The sequence below is a fragment of the Labeo rohita genome, chromosome 5, assembly GCF_022985175.1.
Source record: "Labeo rohita strain BAU-BD-2019 chromosome 5, IGBB_LRoh.1.0, whole genome shotgun sequence".
Classification (NCBI taxonomy): Eukaryota; Metazoa; Chordata; class Actinopteri; order Cypriniformes; family Cyprinidae; genus Labeo; species Labeo rohita.
The window spans coordinates 37,493,073-37,518,596 of record NC_066873.1 but is presented as its reverse complement, the minus strand read 5'-3'; the positions used below and the strand labels follow the sequence as shown (position 1 = coordinate 37,518,596).

The following is a 25,524-nucleotide window of genomic DNA, read 5'->3' as shown; positions in this document are numbered from 1 at the left end:
ACAAAAGAAACACTGCGACAATGTAAAAGGTTGAAAGTCTTATCCTAAAATGTCATGTTTGTGTTAAGAAAATATATTTTTTGAAAGCCAGTCAGTTTGCTGTCAAGTGCACCCAGAAAAAAGCAGAGGTTCCCCAAGAGCTGTGCGTAAAACACAGAAAGGTCACTGATTTAGACGCCAAGGACTATTTCGAGCACTGTTTAAGTCCTTATAAAGAAAAAAGCTCTTAAATACAAGATTAATGGGCTTACTTTCATCATTTGTATTTACATTGCAGATTAAGTTTGTTTTCATTATTAGCTACTTGACCTTCCTGCTGTCTTCAGCAGTAAATTGCACGTCTAAGTGGTGACTATTCAATATTGTTGGTGTTGCCAAGGATACAAGAATGATGGCGCACAATTTAATGCCCACTCCAATCAACCTAGTGCTGACATGAATAATAAAACAGGTATGAGTTTGATTAAATACAGTATACCGCAGGGTTGACTAAGACGTGTTGCATTTATAATGGTAGAGAATAGGTCCTGCTTCTTACGACGCCAATATGCGGTATTTAAAACCAATTGTTGCAACTCAGCCTGAATGAATATGCAAACATGTTGGCCAGGGTTCATACAGACACAGTAAAATTAAATTCCAGGACTTTCAAGGACTTTTCAAGCACTACTTTTTTGATTTTCAAGGACTTCAATCAGAAAGCACACTTATCAAACAATGTTTTTCTTTCAAATTAAAACCACGGTTAATTTTCTTTTTTTATTTTAAGGGATTTGTATTTGCATAAACTTTCATTTACTTTTTTATTTGCTTTGTTTTTATAACTGTACTGCCTTAATGGTTTCACTTTTCTACTGTTCTATAAAAAAAAATCTGTGTGAAACCACTCCGAAATCCTGATCTGAAACAAATGATACACAATCCACGCTCTAAAGTCCTGAAGTGAAACAAATGATTCACAAACCTGCACCGAAGTCTTGATCTGAATCAAATGATGCACAAACCCACTCCAAAGTTCCAATCAGAATGAAATGATTCGCAATCTATGCTCTGATCTAAATTAAATGATTCTTGATACACACTCCAAAGTCCCGATTTGAATTAAATGATTTGTGAACCCGAAGTCCCGATCTAAATCAAATGATTCGCAGTACGCAATCTGAAGTTGCGATGTGAATCAAATGACTCATGATTGGAGCGATTGGAGCGCTTCGAAACAGTAAATCATTTCACGATGCAATGGTTTAACTGATTTAGAGTTTCAAAAACCTCAGTTTCACCCATCACTACTACTAAATCGTTACAAGCAATGTCCAAATTCATAAAATAATTGGCTCTTTTAATTTGATCTGTTTTTTTTTGTTTTTGTTTTTTTTTGGCTAGTGAATTGCTTGGGAATAAATGACTGAAGTCACAATTATGAATCAATCAGAGCGGTTCCAGAGTAAATTACTTTGATTCAGTTCAAAATTAAATTGATTTAGTTCATCTGTTCCTCTTTTCGTGTTTTCAGCCATGGTTACATGACATTATCAGTACTACTTCTGGCTTAGCTCACTAGCTTTATATTTTATTAGCATTTTATTTTTGCATGAAAAGATATTAAAGATATATAAAAAATTAAACACTTATTTCAAGATACATTTCAATAATTCAAGCACTTTTAAATTCAATTCAATTTTAAATTCCAGTACCTCGTATTGCTAATTTATTGCTATTTTCAAGGGTTTTCCAGGCCTTATATTTTAAAAAGTCAAAATACTTTAAGCCCTTTAATCACCTTGTACGAACCCTGGTTGGCATAAACGGATGCAACCTTTCAAAAAAATTGTCTTTTTTTTTTTTTAAATCAAAAACCACACTAAAACTGTCATCTTGTGTCAGCAGCACCACATACATGCGATGTGGTACTCTCGTAAATGATGGCGGATACTGACACGGAAAGAGAAGAAATAGTTGAATGAAGTTGTTATTTTTGTTTTCTTTGCACACAAAAAGTATCCCCAAAGCTTCATTACATTACAGTTGAACCACTGACGTCACATGGACTATTTCATCAATGTCCTTACTACCTTTCTGGGCCTTGAACGTGTCAGTTGTGTTGCTGTCTATGCAGGGTCAGAAAGCTCTCGGATTTCATCAAAAATATATTAACATGTGTTCTGAAGATGAACGAAAGGCTTACTGGTTTGGAATGACATGAGGGTGAGTAATTTTTTTTTTCTCTCACATACCAATAGGTGTAGATCCTCTGCCCCATGTCTTTCCCGGCTCAATGCCCAGGCCCCTGAACATGGACACCAGCGATGACCCCGGCCCAGGAGCTTCAACCTAAAAGAAAGCAAAGCTTGAGACTTATTGCATTAATCTATTGCTTAATCAAATGTGCTTATCTGAAACTTGAAACAAACACTTATTTCCTGAAATTTGGTGACACAAATATTCATTCAGAACTTTTTTGGAAACGATTCATTGAAATAAAACCTAAAACGTGTTATGGCTTAGTGTGATTATCAAATCATTAAGGCGGTAGTGTAATTAAAATAAATATATGCGGTCCGTGTTTCACACTAAAGCATGGCACTGTGTTCTTTTACATGAGCAGCTAATTATCCGCTGATGTCTGTAGCACCAGAGCTCAGAGCAGTTTGGTTCACAGATGTTGTGAATAGAGTAATAATCGTCATTAATTGTCTTAGATAATCATAACATAAGCCGCTAAAATTGCCATTTATGATGTTTTTCAGCCTTAAAATTATACACCACAAGTTAAAAATGTTTGAACAGTAAGTTTAACATTTTTTAAATAAGTCTTTTCTGCTTACCAAGCCTGCATTTATTTAAACCAAAATACAGCAAACAGAAATAGAATTCTATTTGAATCTATTTTAAATTGTAATTTATTCCTGTGATCAAAGCTAAATTTTCAGCATCATTACTCCAGTCTTCAGTGTCACATGATCCTTCAGAAATCATTTTAATATGATTTGCTGTTCAAGAAGCATTTACTATTATTCTTATCAATATTTTAAACAGTTGAGTACATTTTTTCAGGATTCTTTAATGAATAGAAAGATCCAAAAGTTTTGTAACATTATACAGTATATCATTCAAAAGCCTGGAGTCAGTATTGTTATATTATTATAAAGTTTTTTTTTCAATTATAGATTATAGAATTAATAGAACATTAACATTTATAATGTTACAAAAGATTTCTATTCCAGTTAATTCTGTTCTTCTGAACTTTTTATTCATCAAAGAAACCTGAAAAAATTCTGCTCAGCTGTTTTCAACATAATAATAATATTAACTGTTTTGAGCAGCAAATCAGAATATTAGAATAATTTCTGAATGATCATGTGACTGGAGTAATGAAGCTAAAAATTCAGCTTTGAAATCACAGGAATAAATTGCATTTTAAAATATATTTTAAATATATATGTTTCAAAGTTTTACTATATTTGCTGTATTTTGGATCAAATAAATGCAGGCTTGGTGAGAAGAAGAGACTTCTTTAAAAAACATTTAAAAAAACACTTTTGACTGGTACAGTAGTGTATCTCCCATCTGTGAGGAAGAGAACTGCGTGAGTAACAATGTGTGTGCGTTGCAGCAATGACTGAATCCCCTTTGTGATATGGCAAACATTCAGCAGTTTAAAAAAAACTGCTATTATTGTTACTGCATATTTTTTCTTAAACAGAATGTTTATGTTTTAGAGTGAAATATTATAACAGAAATATCTGTTTTATTTTTATATAGTAATATGTCTATATTTTTATTTTGTATATTATTATTATTATTATAACAAAATTTTTGGCCAAACTGTGCAGCCCTACAAACAAGCACAGCAAACCTATTCTAAATTGCAATCACCATTTTTATTAAAAAAAATCACATTTTGATTTATATTCCCCTAAATCGTCCAGCCCTAACCATTACCTTGGCAATTGCTGGAGCCAACTCTGTTTGCAGGTCAGGCATCTTCCCCTTTACATCTGATTTTTCAATGGCCAGGGTAGGCACTGGTCCCACAGCAGTGCCTCTCCCCATCCCAACAGTGGGTTCAGGAGTGGGCAGCAAAAAACCTCTTCCAAAAGCTCCCTCTTCTATGGGTAATCGCACTCCTCTAGGAATGCCAACCGAAGGCTCACTTACAGGCTGAGTTATTCCTCTCCCAAACCGCACAGGCATTTCTCCAGGTACGCCTAAGGCTCTACCTCGTCCAGGGAGAGGTTCATCTTTAGGCAAAACCAGACCTCTGGCCCGTCCCAGTGGGGGCTGGTCTGGCGGTTGACCCTGATCTTCCACTGACTGCATCCAGGGTATGCGGGTGACCCCTGGGGGACCAGGATAGGGTGGTCGTTTTGGATCCATTTTTTCCTCTGTTGCACTTCAATGCAACTGACAAAAACAAAGCACAAAGATCAATGAAGGTTTTCCTGACATGTCTGTTTACACTGACAAAGCACAGCAGAGCTTTAAGGCAATAACCCTAATCCTCTCATTGGGCCACTTTGATTTTGATATTGATCATAATAGTAAATCTCACTTCAGTTTTTCTCGGCACATTTGCAAGTTATTTTTAAACTGCGCAACATATTCAATAAATTAATGCGTCATTGTGCAAGACTTCTGCCAAATATGTTCACTGAAGCACAAGAAACACCCAGTGTTTAGCCCAGAATATAATATTAATAGTTGTAATCGAGGCTAATGTAATTTTTGCAAAAATCTAACGTTAGTCAGATATTTAAGTTTGTTATATCAGTCGACATGAACACGTGTCTACCTGACAGCGTCTGAAACAATACCTGGGATGATTTCACTCTTTAAATTTGTTGTTTAAATTAAAATTAAATGACATTTTAGACTGCTATGGGAAGATAACATTATATACGCGTATTTAGTACTTTTGTTTGGCTTTTGCATGTTTGCATGATTTTTGCCAAGTTTAATACGAAACGTCAAACCAGACAGCGCGCGAAATCAAATTGATCAGATTATTCGACAGAATGACGAACGCAGTAACGAAAACACATTTCTATTCGATTATTTTCAGACACAAATCAGGTTGACGTGTACTTAAAGTGGTAAAAAATGGTGTAAATGTACCTGAAATGTCGTCGTTACTTCAGTGAGACTATGAAAGGTTCGACTTCTATCCAACAGCCAGATTAAATGAATTGAACAAATACTGATTCAGTAGTGTTGTTTGTCCGATTCGCGATTCTTGACTCAGTCAAACCAATTCACGAATCATGGGAACGCTTTTGAGTTCTAACTCACATACATTTTCTGTTTTTGTTTCCTATTTTAACATTATGTGTAGTGGTAACTAAAGTAAAGATTCTGAAAAGATTCTCTAACATTAGAGAAATGAAACAAATCAATTTATTGTTTTTATTTTATGTTCTCTGTGGATGTGCATTGTGGCACTTTAAAATGAAGACAATCAACAATGATGTCTATTTAACAATCAGTCTTTAGCTTTTCTTCTATATCCAAAATAATCCTGATATAAACGTAATACAAAGTACAAAGATGTTTATGGAAGAACATTAAAAGAAAATTATGTTCTGACTGAAAATGTTCTAAAGTTTTCCAGAAATGTTTATTTGAAAATCAATCCAGTTGGATAGATTGTTAGAATAGGACAATATTTGGTTGAGATACAACTATTTTAAAATCTGGAATCTGAGGATGCAAAAAAATCAAAATATTGAGAAAATCACCTTTAAATTATGTCCTGATTGAAAATACTCTAAAGTTTTCCAGAGATGTTTATTTGAAAATCAGTCCAGTACAAATGTGAAACCACAAAACCAGTCATAAGTGTCAATTTTTTTTAAATTTTAAATTTAAACATCTTCTGAAAGCTGAGTAAATAAGCTTTCCGTTAAAGGGGTCATCGGATGCCCATTTTCCACATGTTGATATGATTTTTTAGGGTCTTAGTGAAAAGTCTCTAATATACTTTGATTAAAAATTCTCAATGGCAGTGTAAAACAACACCCTTTTTACCTTGCCAAAATCAGCTCTGCAAAATTCATCCTGTTCTGGTCGAGGCTGCTTTAAATGTTAATGAGCTCTGCTCGCCCCGCCCCTCTCTTCTCTCTGTGGAGTGACGAGCCTGTTTACTTCAGCCGCATTTAGCCGCGTTTAGCTGCTAAACTTGCTAACTAGCACATTATTAGGAAAGGTGATCGCAAAGATTCATAAAAAAACCCTTATACTCACTTCTGCTGTAAGTGAAGCTGGATCACGAATGATTCGTGTGAACATAGACGGGTACATGTAGATCGGGAGGTGCATTCCATTCACAAACAAATGTAATCCACTGCATCTTCAGCAGCTCAGATGTCGGGAGTAAACGACGACCACTATGTTCATTATTACATCCAGCAACACAACACCTCAATCACTCAATCGGAGATATTCTTGTCTAACTTACATCCCTGCTCCGGCATTGAAACAATGGAGGTCGGACTTTTACAGCTGATCTGAGGTAAGACACTCATGTCAATCAACTATTGCAGGAGCGGCCTCTGTCGGTGTGATGCCACAACGACAGGCATCTGAGAGTGGCTCGATTTGAAAAAGGGGATATTATTTTTACAGATTAATTAAAAACCACTGCATGGATTTTTACCATTATAGGGTAGATGTGTACATACACTGACAGCACACATTAATGTTCAAACAACATGTAAAAGTGAAGTTTGCATCCGATGACCCCTTTAAAGCATGGTTTGTTAGGAAAGGATGATATTGGTCGAGATACAACTATTTTAAAATCTGGAATCTGAGAATCTAAATATTGAGAAAATCACCTTTAAAGTTGTCAAAATAAAGTTCTTAGTAATGCATATTACAAATCAAAAATTAAGTTATGATATATTCATGGTAGGAAATTTACAACATATCTTAATGGAACATGATATCCCAATTATTTTTGACATAAAAGAAAAATCAATCATTTTGACCCATACAATGTATTGTTGGTTAATGGTACAAATATACCCATGCTACTGGTTTTGTGGTCCAGGGCCACAAATGATAACTATAAGAAAACTACTCCATACCTCCTCTCTCTATCCCTCTGTAGAAGATTGTGGGATATTTCTAATATTGTCAGATATTTCTAAAACCAAAGGGCGCTGTCATTGACAAACCGCTAAATTTAGCCTCTCCGAAAGTCCAGGATGTCCTCTTCATGACACACCACTTAAAACAGTGACGTGTGTGGTCTCAGAGAAATGTATGAAATACAAAAGCCCTCTACAGAGTACAAAATTCAACTGCCGTGCCCAGGAGATTTAATAAAAATAAAAAGGCAAAGCATTAACCCCCTCATGATGGTGTCCTCTCATGAGGACAGTTCCATAGCATTTTAATGAAGATAAATTCAGAAAAGAAGTACAAATCGGTTTGGTGCATTTGGTACATTTGAATGCCTCAGCAAATCTAGATTTGCATGAAATGTTTCAAAAGTCATCAGAAAACTTCAGTTGAAAAGAAAAATAGCATAAAGAATAGTCTATTTTGAATAGTGAACTCTTTGAATAGTTCAAAGCATTCACCCCTTTCCCCCCAAGGACTCCTGTAAACCTCTGCTGCATGAGAATTCATTTTCTTGCCACTGCTGAACAAAGTTCACCGTGTCAAGGCGAGAAATATTTTCACAAAACAGATGATGCTGCAGTCTTAGATGTGGAATTCTCTGGAGATACTGTATACAGTATTCCATTTGTTTCACCATGCAGGAGAGAGATAACTAACAGATAAACTACAACTCTGACTTATCTGGTGCTGTTTTCCATATATATTGCCCTGTTATTGTTAAACTTATAGACCCAGTATCTCAGAAATATTCTTCACGTTTTGTTTTCTGTTCTAACATTCTGTGTGGTGGTAACTAAACTAAAGATTCTGAAAAGCTCAACAAATAAACTCAATTTGTTAAAACAAGTTATACTGTATAACGGGGTATTGCTGCCATGGTTCTTAAGTTGTGAAATTAATTTTGCAGTCAGGAAATTTCAATGATGCATTTGCATCGCCAGATTGTATAGCCACCAGTGTTGCTATTATTATAAGAAAGCCCATCAAGTCAAACATCTCCCGCCCCCTGCCAAAAGTCCTTTTGTCTTCTGCCTTTAGAGGATTGTGTGACAGATTCCTTCTTTATTTCCCCTGCTGTATGATTGTGAAGACACAAGCTACATAGAGTAAACACTGTTTTATTATGCAGCCACAAACATGTCTTTGCGCTCAACAGACATCTCACTTAATTACTAAAAAGTCTACAGAGAGAACAGAACTACTGGAAGGAAACGTAGCTCTGCCACATGATCCCAACTTCTCAGGTTGGAGATTAAGGTGATCCACAAAAAGGGAAATTCAGAATAAGGTCTTTGTATATTCAAGCAACAACCTATAAAAGGTTTAAAACTGTTGTGATTAAAAAAAAAAAAGTATATACAGTCCCTTCAGAAGTGATTATGCTGAGTTGTGAAGCAAAGGCAGTAAACAGAAAAATATTATTTCATACACTGACAAAGAGAAGAATTTACTGAAACAAAGACTAAGAAATTGCTTGTAAATTTGTCAAATAATTACATAGAAAATGGCAAGACATCAAATTAAACTGTGAAATTTTGATGTAGACAGACTGAAATAGTATTTTCTTGTAAACCCCCACATTGAAACAATGTGTTTTTACAGTTTATTTGTTTGACTGGTAAAATGTGGCATTCAGTGATCTGATATTTCCAATTTTCCTGATCATACTTGTATATCTGAAGGCTGGTTGTCTCTCGTATCACACTGCAAGCTTACGCTCTCAAGTATTTTTCAAAAGTTTTATTCATTTATTTGTATATAAAACTTTTTAATGAGGACAAAACTACTTCGTGCACCTTTAAATACTTCAGAGATTCAGTTTTCTAAATTAAATGTCAATCATAAAAATTGCAATTAGGATTCGGTGCTCCTATGGGGATGCAGGTTCAAGTCCTCTTCATGAAAAATATATAAAATTAATCTTTATCATAGAAATGTTATTATATTATAGACCTACACATAAGACAGATGAGATTTTTAAGTGAACAAACATCTTTCCCAGCTGTATACTGACTCACCTATGGAGGTTCATAACTGAGCCTATACAGCCAGGGTAATTTCATCAACAGTGTTGCTCATCAGAAGCGAATCAACTGCAATGACTTTTAATTTAAGATGACATTCATCATCAGCACTCTGCACATCAGGCTACTCTGAATATTGACCAATAAGGCTTGAGGGGAGCAGTGAGCATACTGGGTCAAAGCAGCAGTTTGGCTTTCATCCTTCTAGCAGCACTTGACCCAGGTGCTTTGACCTTGAACATCAAAAGAGAAGCCAACATATTCTGGGTCACTGGATACAGCTACTTTACTGGCATGGTGACTGGTAACTGGCACACTGACTTTTCTAGCAAGAGTGAGATGAGTTTAAAAGGCTAGTCCACCTAAAAATAAGTGTTTTGGTTTCCACTTCCAGTGAAATGTCCACACTCGAAGTCAATGGGAACCAAAACTGTTTGATTACCAACATTCTTGAAAATATCTTTTATATTCCACAGAAGAAAAAAACAGCATGAAGGCGAGTAAATGATTACAGCATTTTTATTTTTGTTTATTTGGACTATCCCTTTAAAGGAATAGTTTACCCAAAAATGAAAATATACTCACCCTCAGGCCAGCCAAGATGTAGACAAATTATTTGGAGAAGACAAACAGATTTAGACAAACAGATTTGGAGAAATTTATCATTACTTGCTCACCAGTGGATCCACTTCAACTAAAATACAAATTCTCTATCATAAAACTGCTAAATCAGGAGAGAAATATGCACAGACCAAGACCTACAAAAGTAAAAACAGTCCAAAGCATTTCTAAACTAACATGCCCATAAACAGGAGAAAGAAGTATTATGGTTGTGGGCTGGTATTTTGGCAAAAGTTCAAATGCCTTAATTATGAATTTTCACATTACATATTAATTCAGTGTACTGGAGTTGTGTGGATTACTTGTGGATTATTGTGATGTTTTTATCAGCTGTTTGGACTGCCATTTTGATGGCACCCATTCACTACAGAAAAACCACTGCTGAGCAAGTGATGTAATTATTAATTTCTCCAAATCTGTTATGATAAAAAAAACGAACTTATCTACACTACCAGTCAAAAGTTTTTGTAAAGAAATGCTTTTAAAGAAGTCTCTTCTGCTCACTAAGCCTGCATTTATTTTATCCAATGTAAAACAAAACAGTACAATTTTAAAACATTTTTACTATTTAAAATAACTGTTTTCTAATTTAATATATTTTAATATGCAATTTATTCCTCTGATCAAAGCTAAATTTTTTGCATCATTATCCAGTCTTCAGTGTCACACGATCCTTCGGAAATCATTCTAATGCAGATTTGATTGTCAAGAAACATTTATTATTATTATCAATATTTAAAACAGTTGAGAAAATTTTTAAGGATTCTTTGATAAATACAAATATCCAAAAATCAGCATTTATCTAAAATAAAAAGCTTTGTAGCTTTTGTTTTTGAAACATCTTGTAACATAGCTTGGAGTCAGTATAAATGTAAGTTTTTTCTATGTATAAACTGTTTATGTAATAAAATATGTTTTCGTAGTTTGTGTTGTCTCTAATCAGTGCAAAATTATCACAAATTAAAAAGGATTCATGCCAATATTGTCCAAAACCCTACTTTTCTAGAGCATTTCCAAACTTTTGGAGGATAGTATATATATATATATATATATATATATAAATATATATATATATTAAAAATAACTGTTTTCAAATAGAAAACAGTTATTTTAAATACTAAAAAATATTTAAAAATGTTACTGTTTTTGTCATATTTTGGATCAAATAAATGCAGGCTTAGTGAGCAGAAGAGACTGTTCAGAAACATTTGACTGGTAGTGTACATGAGTAAATGGATGAGTAAATTTTCAGCACATTTTCATTTTTCATTATTTCTACAAATTCAGTCTAAAAATCTAATCCTGCACCTTTAATTCACAAACCCTGTTTACAACTTTATAACCAAAGAAATAATAACAAAAATTATGCATTCAGATTCTAACACAATGCCCTGGGGGTGACATGCCCCAGCTGTTGGACAATGACAAAGAAGATGATAGTGGCTTTAGCCACATTAGCCTGGGAACATGCTGTCCTATTCTGTGCAATTCTCCGCTTCATTACAGATTCATTTTTCATGCCACTTAACTCCATGAGGTTGAGCGCTCACCATTCACATAGTACAGGATGTGTTTTATTTTTTGTTCAAGTCTCCGTAGCTGTCAACATTCAGCTGATAGGGTTTGATTGTTCAAATTTTCAGGACTTTTGTTCTCTTAGAGCTCTGCGTGGTGTTCTGGAAAGTCTAAAATTTCAAGCATTTTCAGCTAATGGTTTATGCAAAGTGACTTACAGTACACTTATATCATGGACAATTTTCCCTGAAGCAACCTGGGTTAAAGGGCCTTTCTGTCAGTGGTCATAAATCGCCCCTTCCAGGGTTTGAACCTACAACCTTTAATAAATAAAAAGGTGCTGTAAGCCATTTCAGCCACTGAAGTAGAACACCCCCCTAAAACTCCAAAACCCCGCCCTCTCACCAAAACCCCGCCCCATATCAGCAAACCTAAGGCGAATAAACTCAAACATGCAAAATAAGTTTTTTGATTGACTTAAAAACAACATCCTTTCATTATTATTGTTATCATAATGACGATAATGACTGGTATTATTATTATTATTGTTTGTTTAAAAGCCTAATCATGCGAGCTCCACTGTCTGCACTCCCATAGGATGTTGCTGATTTTCATGTGCATACATTTAAATATTAATCAGACACGCCCACATAGACACAATATGCTCAAGGAAGCGCCAGCTTTTATTAAAAATGGTTGTTGTTCGTTTAGAACAGGGCTTTTGGCCCGTCACTAAGACATGTATACTCTTTCAAAACACTTTTTAGGAATATCTGTAAGATGTTTATTATTATTATTGCCCTCTTTCACTGTGCAAAATCAAAGACGTACAAAAATAATGCTATGTCCTTGTAGTTATGCAACAAGGCACAAAATGCCCGAGAACTGAAGTGAGAGATCCTTGAGAGCGAGTATTTCAAAACAGTCGAATGCAGTGCGCTTGTGATTTTTCCAAAATAGAAGACAGAAAAACATCTTAATGTAGGTGGAGCTGAGCCCGCTTGCCTTTGATGAGAAAGTTACGCGTTTAACCTACTAGAGTGCGCAATTCTCACACACTTCCTCGCATGAAGAACCGAACTGTCACTTTCATCAAGTCAAGGATTGTACAGCCTCTCCAAACGCGCGCATTATACAGCCAAACCATAGTGGTTATCCTCCTTTCCCCCGTTTATTTAAGTTTTCCTTTGCTGTTTCGGTACAACTTGCCTTTTTTTCTTTTGGAGAGCTGGAAGGCACCCCAGATCTGCGCTCGCTTCAGCATGCGTTTGGCGCACGGAGCGCACTCTTGGCGAGCTCTTCATCATCAGGCGCAGGGATGATGTTCAACTCATCGGGCTCGTTAGATTTCTTCTCGTTCACTCACCCGGAGGTCGCGTCGGAAGTTCTCAATGGTTCCTCACACTTCTTTTACAACATCTCAATGGCCATGTGGAACAAATCCTGCGGGGAGCAATTGCTCGATTTCACCACAGCCGAGAAGATTGTCATCGGAATGATGCTGGCCATCATCACCACCGTGACGGTGATTGGAAATATGCTGGTGGTGATCGCGGTGTGCGTCGTTAAAAAGCTCAGACAGCCGTCCAACTATCTGCTGGTGTCTCTGGCCGTGGCGGATCTCTCCGTGGCTATTGTGGTGATGCCATTCGTGATCGTGACGGACCTCACGGGAGGAAAGTGGCTTTTTGGAGAGGTCTTCTGTAACATCTTCATCGGCATGGATGTGATGTGCTGCACTGCATCCATCATGACGCTGTGCGTGATCAGTGTGGACAGGTGAGTAGGTTGGCTTCTTCTTACTAAGTCGTTTAGGTGACGCTTTAATACAAAGTGACTTTGTTACAGGGACAATCCTCCTGGAGCAACCAAAGTGCCTTGAACACAATGGTGAGGGTTTATGAAGCAACACATGTTAGGGTTTGAACCTACAAACGTTCAGTATCACCACTAGTGGTTTATCAAAATATTTTATCCTGGAGTAGCCTTTAGCATTTATTTATTTATTTTCCAAGTACATCAGTGCAAGCTAAAATGTATCCACAGGTCTGAGTGCATTTGTTATTTATTGATTGATTTTTAAATTGTGACCTGGTAGCAAAACCAGTCGTAATTAGCACGGGTATGTTTGTAGCAATAGTCAACAGTACATTGTATGGGTCAAAATGATCGATTTCTCTTTTATGCCAAAAATCATTAGCCTATTAATTAAAAATCATGTTCCATGAAGATATTTTGTACATTTCCTACAATAAATATATCAAAACGTAATTTTTGATTAGTAATATGCATTGCTAAGAACTTCATTTGGACAAATTTAAAGGCAGTTTTCTCAATATTTTGATTTTTTTGCCCACTCAGATTCCAGATTTTAAAATATTGTCCTATTAATCAAGCTCCATGAACTCAACAAATCACTGTTTATGTGTGCAGGAGAGTGTAGGGAGATATTTTAAGATGTTTTCCCCCATTTTTAAAGAATTTCCACTATTTTAAACAGCTTTTAGCTTTTGCATTTATAAATAATAAAACAAGCAAATATGCCAAATAGTCTCTCAATGAATATTTTTATAAAAATGACACTTATAATTTAACAAATATTAGATGCTGTTTGAAAAATTTCAGGGCACTGCTGTCACTGTGTGATATGTCAGCTAGCCATCTAATCATAAATGTTTGAAGTTGTTGCTCATTTAATACTCCTCCTCGGTTAAATAAGCATCAGTCAGTACTAAACTGCTCTGGCAACTTCCTTCACTTGAATGTCAAGGCAACTCTTTGGACGTGTCCATTGTATAGCAGAAATTAAGACTGACAACTCTGTGTCCATGTTGGACATTATTCCTCTAGACCGAGAATAGGGTCAATGCACCTGCAGCCAGTCTCCCATGTGACATCATGAGGTCACTGACAGACCCTGATTTGGTTTGACACATCAGAGGAGCTAGTGTCCTTTGGGTTCTGAAGTCCGAGATTCTGCTGCTGTAGTGAAGTCCTTGTTGGGGTAAAAAAAATGTGCTGTATTGATTTTGCAGTTTTCACTTTCACATATGGCTGTAGTAAACGGTTATGTGATCGAATAGTTAATTCAGTCAGCCATTGATCTATATGGCAGAGTGGCCATTAATATTTAGTTCAGTCTTAAAAGGTGTTGCTTTCTGACTGAACACAAAGGCTGTTTTTCTATATGGTTTACAGCATGTCTGGGGAGTAAATACCTTTTGCAGGCGGTGCCTTGGGGTTTTAACCTTCAAGCTTTATCTTTTGGGTTGAACAAATGGGAGAAAAAAAGATAAATTGTCATTGTAAAGCTGTGTTATTTTAAGGTACTGTATGTAATTTTTTAATACATTTGCAGATACTTTGGCTACCTGATCTCATGACGAAAACACACCTGTGGGAACTTTTTCGCAAGGCACAAAATACGTACAAAAATGTACACATCACTGCAGTTGTAAATATAGCGAGCACTTGTAATCGTTTTTGTACACAGTTATGATTAACTAAACGTCACATAAAACGCACTATATGTACGTTCATCTGTTCCGGGAAAAAAAACAAACACTCTTTTAGCGCCACTCAGTGGACATCTCACATCGAATATATTTCACGTAACGTACATGCCGTAACGTATTTCGCGTCTTGTAAAAAAAGTTCCCACAGGTACGTTTTTGTCATGAGAACAGGTTGTATTTAAGAAACATGTTAAGTTCACATACTTGTTTCTCTGATAAAGAAGGCTACAGGCAGTCATTCTATTTTGAAAATGTGCATTCCATATTGGAATGCCTGTTTTTGTTTTGGTCTGTGTGACTCCACCCACTACCAGGTTAACCGGGTTAACCCAGGGTTGCCAGAGAGTGGAAAACAGCGTATCGCAGCATGGGAAGCCAGCAAATGAACTGGGTCAGGGTTCGCAGATTCTACCCGACCTAAAAAGCCTCAGCATCAATCTAAAAAGCTATAAAGCCAGAGGCATATTAAAATGAGTATAAATCAACTTGTCATCTTTCATTGTCAGCTGATCTCATTTCCGATGCATGTCCTCAATCTGACAACCCACTTGAGTGTTGTGTCTGAGGACTGCAGTACCTATTTTAACCACTAAGCTGTCAATTTTACATAATGCACCTTTGAAGATGCCCATCAATTCTGGTGTATACTCTTAAAAATAAAGGTTCTTCATTGGCATCAATGGTTCTAAGCCTTGGATGTATACACTGTAAAAAATAAAAAACACAATTTGTCAGCTTAAAATAATTTGTTACCCTGCTGCCTTAAAATTTTAAGTTCAGTAAACTAAAATAAGTTTAGTCAACTTGAAATGTTAAGTTGTACTAAGTGACAACTTAGATATTTGTGTTTGCTAAACTTAACAGATGTTGTCACTTAGTGTAATTTAACATTTCAAATTGAATAAACTTTTTTTGAGTTGACTGAACTTAAGGCAGCCAGGTTACAAATTATTTTAAGTTGACTCAACAAATTGTTTTTTACAGTGTACCTTGAACATCCATGGAATCTTTCAAATGCAGAAAAGGTTCTTTATAGTTCAAAAGCTCTTTAAAAAGGTCATTTTAGGAACTGTTCACTGAAAGGTTCTTTGGGGAACCAAAAATGGTTCTTCTGTGGTACATTTCTGCATTTTTCTCCATATAATGGACTGGTATGGTGTCACGATTTTGAACTTCCAAAATGCAGTTTAAATGCGGCTTCAAACGATCCCAAATGCGGTTGTAAACAATCCTAGCCGAGGAAGAAGGGTCTTATCTAGTGAAACAATCAGTTAATTTCATTAAAAATACAATTCAAATACTTTTTAATCTCAAACACTCGTCTTGCCTTTCTCTCCCTGAACTCTGTGTATTCTGACTCAAGACGGTTAAGTTATGTCGAAAAACTCCAATCGTATTTTCTCCCTCAACTTCAAAAATCATTTCAAAAATCATCCTACATCGCTGCAGAAGTACCGACCCAGTCTTTGCAAAGTGAACATACAAAGGAGATCAAACACCCTTAACAAAAAAGGTAAAACAGCGATACAGGGCGATTTTAAAGTTAAGGGAGAAGATGAGATGGGAGTTTTTCGACATACCCTAACCGTCATGAACCGGAACAAAAACAGTTCAGGCAGAGTAAGACAAGATGAGCATTTGACTTTAAAAAGTATACATTTTATTTATTTTTATTAAAATAACCGATCGTTACGCTACATAAGACCTTTCCTTCTCGGCTGGGATCGTTTACAACCGCATTTAACCTGCATTTTGGAAGTTCGGGGCACCATATCAGTCCATTATATGGAGAAAAATGCTGAAATGTTTTACTCAAAAAACAATTTCTTTACAACTGAAAAAAAAAAAAAGAAATGAACATCTTGGATGACAAAGGGGTGAGTAAATTATTTGTAAATTGTTGTTCTGGAAGTGGACTTCTCCTTTAAGGTTCTTCACTGAACCATCAATGCCAGTAAAGATCCTTTACTTTTTAGTATACAGTATAAAGTTTGAGATGTATTGCCCAAAAATCAAGACATTTAAACAAAAAGTGTTACAGCGATGTTCATTGTTGTGACGCACACATCCTTTTTTTTTAGAAAAATGCTTTTGCTACTCAAGGAAAATGTCACACAGACACATTTTTCATCATTTTTTTCCCCAGCACATTACGTCTGCTATCGCTTAGTAGACACTTTAATCTGTACACATGCACATACCAAAGGCTCATATTCTTTCAACAAGCACTTGAGGGTTTTTAAGGATTATAAACAAACCTAGTCTCTCATGACGCTTGTTCCGTTTGAAAAAAAATAACCTGATGAGAAGTGATTGCACATTTGAGGTTGGCTGGAAAGGATTTTTCTGTTTGGACGTAGACAGGAGGTGCTTAGTGCTTTTCTTGTTATTGAGAATAAAGCAGTGTGATCTGTCAGTTTTCTCTGCTCTGGTTTTTATTAAATGAACATTGTGTAGCTGCCATTCGTGATGAGATTACCCTGCCTTCACAGTCTGATTGGCTATTAATTTAAAACGGATCCAGTATTTAATTAGGAAATGTACCTGGATACACATGCCCTCTGAATGACATTGTATAAGACTACCTGCAGATCTCTTTTTTTAAATGATGTAGAATGAACCAGGGATATCTATTTGTCCAAAAAATGGAAGTCTTTTTTTTTTTTTTACGTTAGTAGCACAAAAAATAAATTCTAAGCAACTCAATTTAGATTTTAACCTGACTTTAAGAGCATATAATTTATGTTACACAATGTAATAAAAATGCCACCATGGGCCTTTTAAGACCCTTTTTAAGGCCCTTTTATTTATGCTCTTAAATTAATTTTACAGAAGCCAGCAGTGAAGGACAGCTCCTAAACAGGAACTGAAGTGCCCGTAAACTCACTATTATAACTCAGTGTTCAAGTACTCTTGACAAATGCTTTGACCTTTGATTCAGAACTCGTAGATCATTGTAATAATGGAAGTGAAACTACCTTGCTAGTGGCTTTTCCTCATTCGTCTTCAAAGGACCATTTACTATGTTGTCAAAATCTTGAGGTGTTTCCAACAAGAAGGTTCCCCACAGAACAACAGACGTCTATCCATTGGACAATCACAATCTGAAGCTCTAGAGAATAAAGCCATTCAGCAGTGAGGAATTAGCTGGACAAAAGGCAGATGATTGACAAATTGAGAAATTTCAGACTGCTAAGATCATAAGAGTTTACGTCTGATTTTAAATCAACATTAAATCAAATCAATCAACACATTTATGGACCTGATTCATCACTGCACTCAAAATGTGCAAAATCTTTTCTTTTAAATCTATCTATAAGCATTCCCTTAAAGGAGAAGTCCACTTCCAACACAAAGATTCACATATAATGTACTCACCCCCTTGTCATCCAAGATGTTCATGTCTTAATTTCCTTACGACTGAAGAAAGAATGTTTTTTGAGGAAAACATTTCAGCATTTTTCTCCATATAATGGACTTCAATGGTGCCCTGATTTTGAACTTCCAAAATGCAGTTTAAATGCGGCTTCAAATGATCCCAAATGCGCTTGTAAACGAGCCGAGAAAGAGAGGTCTTATCTAGCATAACGATTGGTTATTTTCAGAAAAATAATGCAATTTATATACTTTTTAATGTCAAACGCTCATCTTGTCTTACTCTGCCTGGACTGTTTTTTTCTGGTTCATGACAGTATGTCGAAAAACTCCCATCTCATGTTCTCCCTCAACTTCAAAATCGTCCTATATCACTGTTTTACCTTTTTTGTTAAGGGTGTTTGATCTTCTTTGCATGTTTACTTTGCAGAGACTGGATTGGTACTTTTGCAATGAAATGATTTTTAACTGTCTTGAACCAGAATACACAGAGTTCAATGAGAGCAAGGCAAAATGAGTGTTCGAGAATAAAAAAGTATTTAAAGGGGCCATCGGATGCCCATTTTCCACAAATTGATATGATTCTTTAGGGTCTTAATGAAAAGTCCCTAATATACTTTGATTAAAAATTCTCAATGGTTTTGTAAAACAACACCCTTTTTACCTTGTCAAAATCAGCTCTGCAAAAATCATCTCATTTTAAGGGGTTGTTCCTTTAAATGCAAATGAGCTCTGCTCACTATGTTCATTATTACATCCAGCAACACAACACCTCAATCGCTCAATCGGAAATATTCTTGTCTAACTTACATCCCTGCTTTGACATCAAAACAAGGAAAGTTAGTGGACTGTGACAGCTGGTCTGAGGTAAGAGCTCATGTCAATCAACTATCGTGGGAGTGGCCTCTGTGGGTGTGACGGCACACCAACAGGCATCTGAGAACGGCTCGATTTGAAAAAGGGGATATTATTTTTACAGATTAATTAAAAACCACTGCATAGATTTTTATCATTATAGGGAAGATTTGTACATACACTGCCAACACACATTAATGTTCAAACAACATGAAAAAGTGAAGTTTGCATTCGATGACCGCTTTAAATTGTATTTTTTTTGTAATTGTAATTGAGAGCTCTGGGAGTGTGTGAAAAAGAAATCAGCAATCATAAAAGGAGACCGAATGTTTCTCTAATGGGCTTTGTATTATCTCATTAAATAAATCATCTTTATTTCTCCAATGTTAAAGACAAATGACCTGCACTCACAACCCACAAATACCTCGTTAAGTTGTCCATGAGTGAGAATAAGCTAGTTATCCATCTTACTGAGACATTAGACCTGTCTTTTATTTATAGGCACATTGTAGTTTCATCTCACGGTGAAATGACAGTGATGAAACACTGTACTAGTGAATTAAATGTTTGCTGCTAGTATAAAGAAGTGAGAACTCACACAGCACTGGGTATTGACAGAAGGGTGCAAAGACAACAGGAAGTAACACTTGGCTTATCTATCTCATGTTCATGCTAATGTGACCAGGCAATGTTCATGTAATGTGCTAATGTGAAGAACGGCACTTCAAAAATCAAGTGTTGATTTTGTTGCATTATTAAAAAGGATACATCAAAAATAGAAGTAGCATGCATGTGCTGCAATACACTGGATGCATTCACAATACTAACTGCTGGTTCGTCTTTTAGGGGAGGCTTGAATGGAAACATTTAGCGCAAAAATAAATATATATATATATTTTTTTTTTTGAACAAAATTATTCTGTTTTTCTTTTCAACTTACTATTCAATTGAAATTGAAATAACATTTCACAATATTGCTGGTTGTCCTATATTTTTGTGTATATTGTGTATACAGTATATACACATACACTACCATTCAAAAGAGTGTTTTTCCCTCATCAGGGGTGCATTTGTTTGAACAAAAATACAGTTTTCGATTTGATTATATTTTAAAATATCATTCATTCCTGTGATGCAAAGCTAAATTTTAGGCATCATTACTCCAGTCCTCAGTGCCACATAATCCTTCAGAAATCATTTTCATATGTTATATTATAAATGTTGGAAACTGTTGTGCTGATTAACACATATGTGACCCTGGACCACAAAACCAGCCTTAAGTAGCATGGCTATATTTGTAGCAATAACCAAAAATACATTGTATGGGTCAAAATGATCAATTTTTTCCTTTTATGCCAAAAATCATTAGGATATTAAGTAAAGATCATGTTTCATGATATTTTGTAAATTTCCTACCATAAATATATTAAAACTTAATTTTTGATTAGTAATATGCATTGCTAAGGAAGGATGATTTGTGGATTCTTTAAAGAATAAAAAGGTAAAAAGAACAGAATTTATTCAAAATAGAAATGCTTTTTAACAATATACACTACAGTTCAAAGTTTTGGGGTCTGTCATTTTTTTTCTTTCTTTTTTTGAAGGAAATTAATATTTTTACTCAGCAAGAAATGTGTTAAATTGATGAAGTGACAGTAAAGACTTAAATTGTTATTCTTTTTTGAAATGCTGTACTTTTTTTATTTTTTATTAATCAAAGAATCCTAACAAAGGTATCACAGGTTCCAAAAAAATATTAAGCAGCACAAGAGTTTCCAACACTGATTATAAATCAGCATATCTTTTCTAAATGATCATGTGACACTGATGACTGGAGTAATGATGCTAAAAATTCAGCTTTGAATAAATCACAGGAATACATTCAATTTTAAAATATATTACAATAAAAACAGTTATTTAAAAAGTAACAATTTTAATTTAATGACACACTCAAACGTTCATGTTACATGAAGATAAACAATTAAAATATTTTAATTTTTACTGTTCAAATGTTTTATTTTGATTGTTTTTCATTTAAAACGTCACAAACTCCAGTTTTGAAACCCTGGCATACCATAATCTTTAATAAACATCATGATGTGTTTATGAAAGAATGGAATAGATTTTTAAGTAGTCAGAGTCTTTTGGAATATGTAATCCAAAAGATTACTTTACAAACAATTTCTGCCATATAATTTGTAATCAGTAAAGAACTACAATTTGTAAGTACCCAGCACTATATAAAATCGTCCTACATCGCTGCAGAAGTACCGACCCAGTGTTTACAAAACGAACGTGCAAAGAAAATCAAACGCCCTTTACAAAAAAGGTAAAACAGCGATGTAGGATGATTTTGAAGTTGGAGAAGAAAATGAGATCGGAGTTTTTTGACATATCCTAACTGTTATGAACCGGAATACACAGAGTACACATTTGAGGTTAAAAAATATATAAATCGTCATTTCTGGAATCATTTAGAGCCATTTGAAGCTGCATTTAAACTACATTTTGAAAGTTCAAACTTGCGAGCACCACAGAAGTCCACTATATAGAGAGAAATCCTGAAATGTTTTCCTCAAAATACATCATTTCTTTACGACTGAAGAAAGAAAGGCATGAACATCTTGGATGACAAGGGTATGAGTAAATCTGTAAATTTTTGTTCTGGAAGTGAACTTCTCCTTTAACTGTGAAATAGTCAAAGCCACATACATGGCCACATTATCTCTATTTTACCTGGTTACTTTAGGTCTGGTCTTCCTATTGAGATTAATAAATTGTGATATCAATTATTCAAGCAAGTGGTATTAATAATTAAACTCCATGGTAAGTGAAGGAAGTCTATCCTCTTAGCAATGGTAACTGTCCTTTGTGCAAGGAAAAGAAAAAAATCACCTCATATGTTAGATGGGGGAGTTCTGCGTGTGGAGATGGGAAGGGACAGATTTGCATTAAAATTGCAAATGAGACACACACGGTCTGGCTGTCTTCTAGAATTTAGAAATGAGAACGGACACAGATGCAGTTCAGGTTCAAAAAGCAGGTTTTCCCAGTGGCCCAGGAACTAGCCTCAGGTCTCTAGTGTTCTTGTGACTACTCTCCTTGAGTCTTAGTGGCATATGACGCTGTTTCTGCTCTCCTGACCAGCTCCCTCGCAGAATATGGAGGCTAAAACTCACCTGAGATCCGCCTGACACGTTGAGTCACACCTGTCTGTGCCGTCCGATGTGTTTTCGAGTGTCACTGACGTCTCCCTGTGACCGCAGGAGCGGAAAGGACAGGAGAAACCTTTAGTGTGAATTTCACACTAATATTTTTATATAATCACTTAAGAGTATTGCACGTTTCTAACATGCTGTACACGGGCTCATGTAAACCCCAATATGACTGCGGATCATATTGCATGAGATGCCCTAACCAGAAATGATGACAAGTGGTAATATGGTTTAACCCTCAGGGAGGACGGAGAACTGATAGCACACTGTACGGGGCGGACCTGTGAGCAGTGTGTGAGAACAGCGCGAGGGAGGTTGACATAGTTGTCGCGCAGGAGGGAGGCTGAAAATTTATAGAGTTACCTCTACAGGAGGTTTCAGCAGTAGATGTTAAGGGAATAGGCACGCCGCAGAGAAAAAACAAGTTCTCTTATAGAAAAAGTGAGGAGAGCTGCTTGATTAAATACGACTTAAAATGATAGTTCACTTAAAAATGACAAAGCTGTCATGTACTTGTACCTCATTTTGTGCATCCAAACTCACTGATGCTTCAGAAGGAAACACAATGCATTTAGAGCCTGGGGTGGGTGAAAACTTTATGAATTTGAAGATCAGAGTAAATTTAATTTATTTTATCTTCTGGGGAACATGTAAGTACTCTCTGTAGCTTCCGAAGGGCAGTACTAAATGAAAAAATATGATATTTAGGTAAAATAAGAAAAATGTACACGTCCACATTCCGTTCAAAAGTTTTCACCCCCGGTTCTTAATGCATTGTTTTTCCTTCTGGAGCATCAGTGAGCGTTTGAACCTTCTGTAATAGTTGCATATGAGTCCCTCAGTTGGAAAGGGTTTTTAATATACAAAAATGCTGAAAAACCAAAGAATTTATGGGACCTGAAGGATTTTTCTGAAGAACAACAGGCAGTTTAACTGTTCAGGACAAACAAGGGACTCATGAACAACTATCACTTAACAAAAATACACAGCTATGGATCATTGAGGTAACAATATTAAGAATCAAGTGTATGTAAACTTTTGAACAGGGTCATTTTTATAAATTCAACTATTACATTCTCTTGTGGATTATATGTAAATGTCTTTTATGTGAAATATCATCAGGTCAGTACAAAATAAAAAATAACATGGATTTTGTATGATCCCTCTTATTTTGGTAAAAATTAGCATTTTGCAGATTCTGCAAGGTGTATGTAAATTTTGACTTCAACTGTACGTCTGTCAGTATCAGTAATAACCTATGATCTCTCATATGTGGTGTAAACCATCACAAAAGTCGCTATTTGTGCTTATCTGAGATTTTCATTCAGTTCTATCTGTCTTGCAGATGTTCTAAATTAGATTTGAATTAATTTGGCAACATTACTGCACAATATGGTGGCAATCTACACTCTCAGAAAAAAAGGTACAAAAGCTGTCACTGGGGCGGTATCTTCTCAAAAGGTACATGTTTGTAGCAAAAGAGGCCATTCTGGTACCTTAAAGCTACATATTAGTACTTAAAGTTCACTTCCAGAATCAAAATTTACAGATAAGATGTCTTTCTTTCTTCAGTCGATTAGAAATTGTTTCTTGAAGAAAACATTTCAGGTATGTTCTCCATATAATCAGAATCAGAAAGAGCTTTTATTGCCAAGTATGCTTGCACATACTAGGAATTTGTTTTAGTGTCATTAGCTTCCAGTACACAGAGACAGCAACAACATACAGACAATAAACACAAGATGAGAATAAAATACACATATGTAAATATAAATAGACAAAACGTTTGAGGATAAAAAGAATATAAATAGTCAATTTGTTTCGAAAATGACCGATCGTTTTGCTAGATAGCACCCTTCTTCCTCGTCTGGGATCATTTAGAGCTCTTTAAAGCTGCTTTTAAATTTCATATTGAAAGTTCAAACTTGGGGGCACCATTGAAGTCCATTATATGGAGATAATTCCTGATTTTTTTTTTCCCTCAAGAAACATAATTTCTTATCGACTGAAGAAAGAAAGACATTTTTGAATTTTTGTTCTGGAAGTGAACTTCTCCTTTAAAGTGTACATATTACAACCTAATAGGTACAAAAGCATGCATTTTGAAACGTTACCGCCCCAGTGACAGCCTTTGTACCTTTATTTCTGAGAGTGTATGATGAATCTTCAGTCTTAATAACTGTTAAAACTGCAAAATTGAGTTTCTTTTCAGTTCAGTTTACTGCAAGAGGTTATTTTAAGCTGGTGACAAGCTTGTTCACCACTGGGGTTATGTGGTATTAGTAGGCTTATATTGGGCCACTTGGTGGTAATGACTTTCATACAATTTCCATACATACACTTCCTTGGGAATCATGATAACAGTCTCTGTGTAAAGATAATCATCTTTTTTTGATACATCCTTTATTAAGTTTCTGTGCAAGTAGAGGCACCTGCAACTAATAATAATGAAGCAAGAATAATGGTGTGATGAAAATGTCCTGAGTCAAAGTTTTGGTCTCCTATCCAGATGTTTTTTTTTTTTTTCTTACATTATTGATTCATCCTGAGTGACCCATCCAGGGCTCTTACTACACATAGCTTGATATAAAACTACATCAATTTTTAACTATCCTAACTGTGTTAGTGTTTCTGCTCACAGGTCAACACATTGTCAGTTGGAGGTGGAATCAGTTGCCTTTACACTCCAAGATAACAAACACAAAAATCTCTAAGAGTTGCTTTCAATAATTCTCTATATTCTCATCCTGCCAGTCGAGAGATGTTGTTGAACCTTCTGCTGCTCACATAATTTTTAGAGGCTCATGGGCACTTTTATGTCTGCTATTTTTAGGTTACTGTAAAACAGACAATGTAAAACACTACTGTATAGCGAGCGTATAAAATAATTGGTTTTGGCCAATGTGTTTGAAAATTATTGTGCTGAAAATACAATTTTATTATTCAATATATTTGCACATTAATTTAATTTACTGAATAAATGCTTTAAATTTGAAATCCTAAATGTAAAGGTTAAATTTAAAGTCAACTCTGTATATTTTCTTAATAAATGTTTCTGGTCTTATTATGAATAGTTTTAAAGGAAAAAAGCTTATCTTTACATGAAATGTATAACTTTGAAATAACGTCTGCTGATGTCAGCTATACATGTGTATTACACATATACAATTGAGGTCAAAAGTGTACATACACCTTGCAGAATCTGCAAAATGTTAATTATTTTACCAAAATAAGAGGGATCATACAAAATGCATGTTATTTTTAATTTAGTACTGACCT

The 25,524-nt window shown here is 35.4% G+C and overlaps 2 protein-coding genes across 4 annotated transcripts in view; one reads left to right on the top strand and one right to left on the bottom strand.

Moving 5' to 3' along the window:
• Window positions 1–5,229, bottom strand: part of piwil2 (piwi-like RNA-mediated gene silencing 2) — a 34,618-nt gene extending 29,389 nt beyond the window's left edge. For all 3 annotated transcript variants that reach the window (XM_051111305.1, XM_051111306.1, XM_051111307.1), the window contains exons 1-3: window positions 5,116–5,229; window positions 3,943–4,404; window positions 2,235–2,331 (exon numbers count right to left, since the gene is read on the bottom strand). In XM_051111305.1, coding sequence (XP_050967262.1) covers window positions 2,235–2,331; window positions 3,943–4,377 — 532 coding nt within the window. In that variant the 5' untranslated portion in view covers window positions 4,378–4,404; window positions 5,116–5,229. The remainder of the gene's footprint in view (window positions 1–2,234; window positions 2,332–3,942; window positions 4,405–5,115) is intronic.
• A 6,913-nt stretch (window positions 5,230–12,142) lies between these two features.
• Window positions 12,143–25,524, top strand: part of htr7c (5-hydroxytryptamine (serotonin) receptor 7c) — a 50,929-nt gene continuing 37,547 nt past the window's right edge. The window contains exon 1 of the mRNA XM_051110711.1: window positions 12,143–13,064. Coding sequence (XP_050966668.1) covers window positions 12,604–13,064 — 461 coding nt within the window. The 5' untranslated portion in view covers window positions 12,143–12,603. The remainder of the gene's footprint in view (window positions 13,065–25,524) is intronic.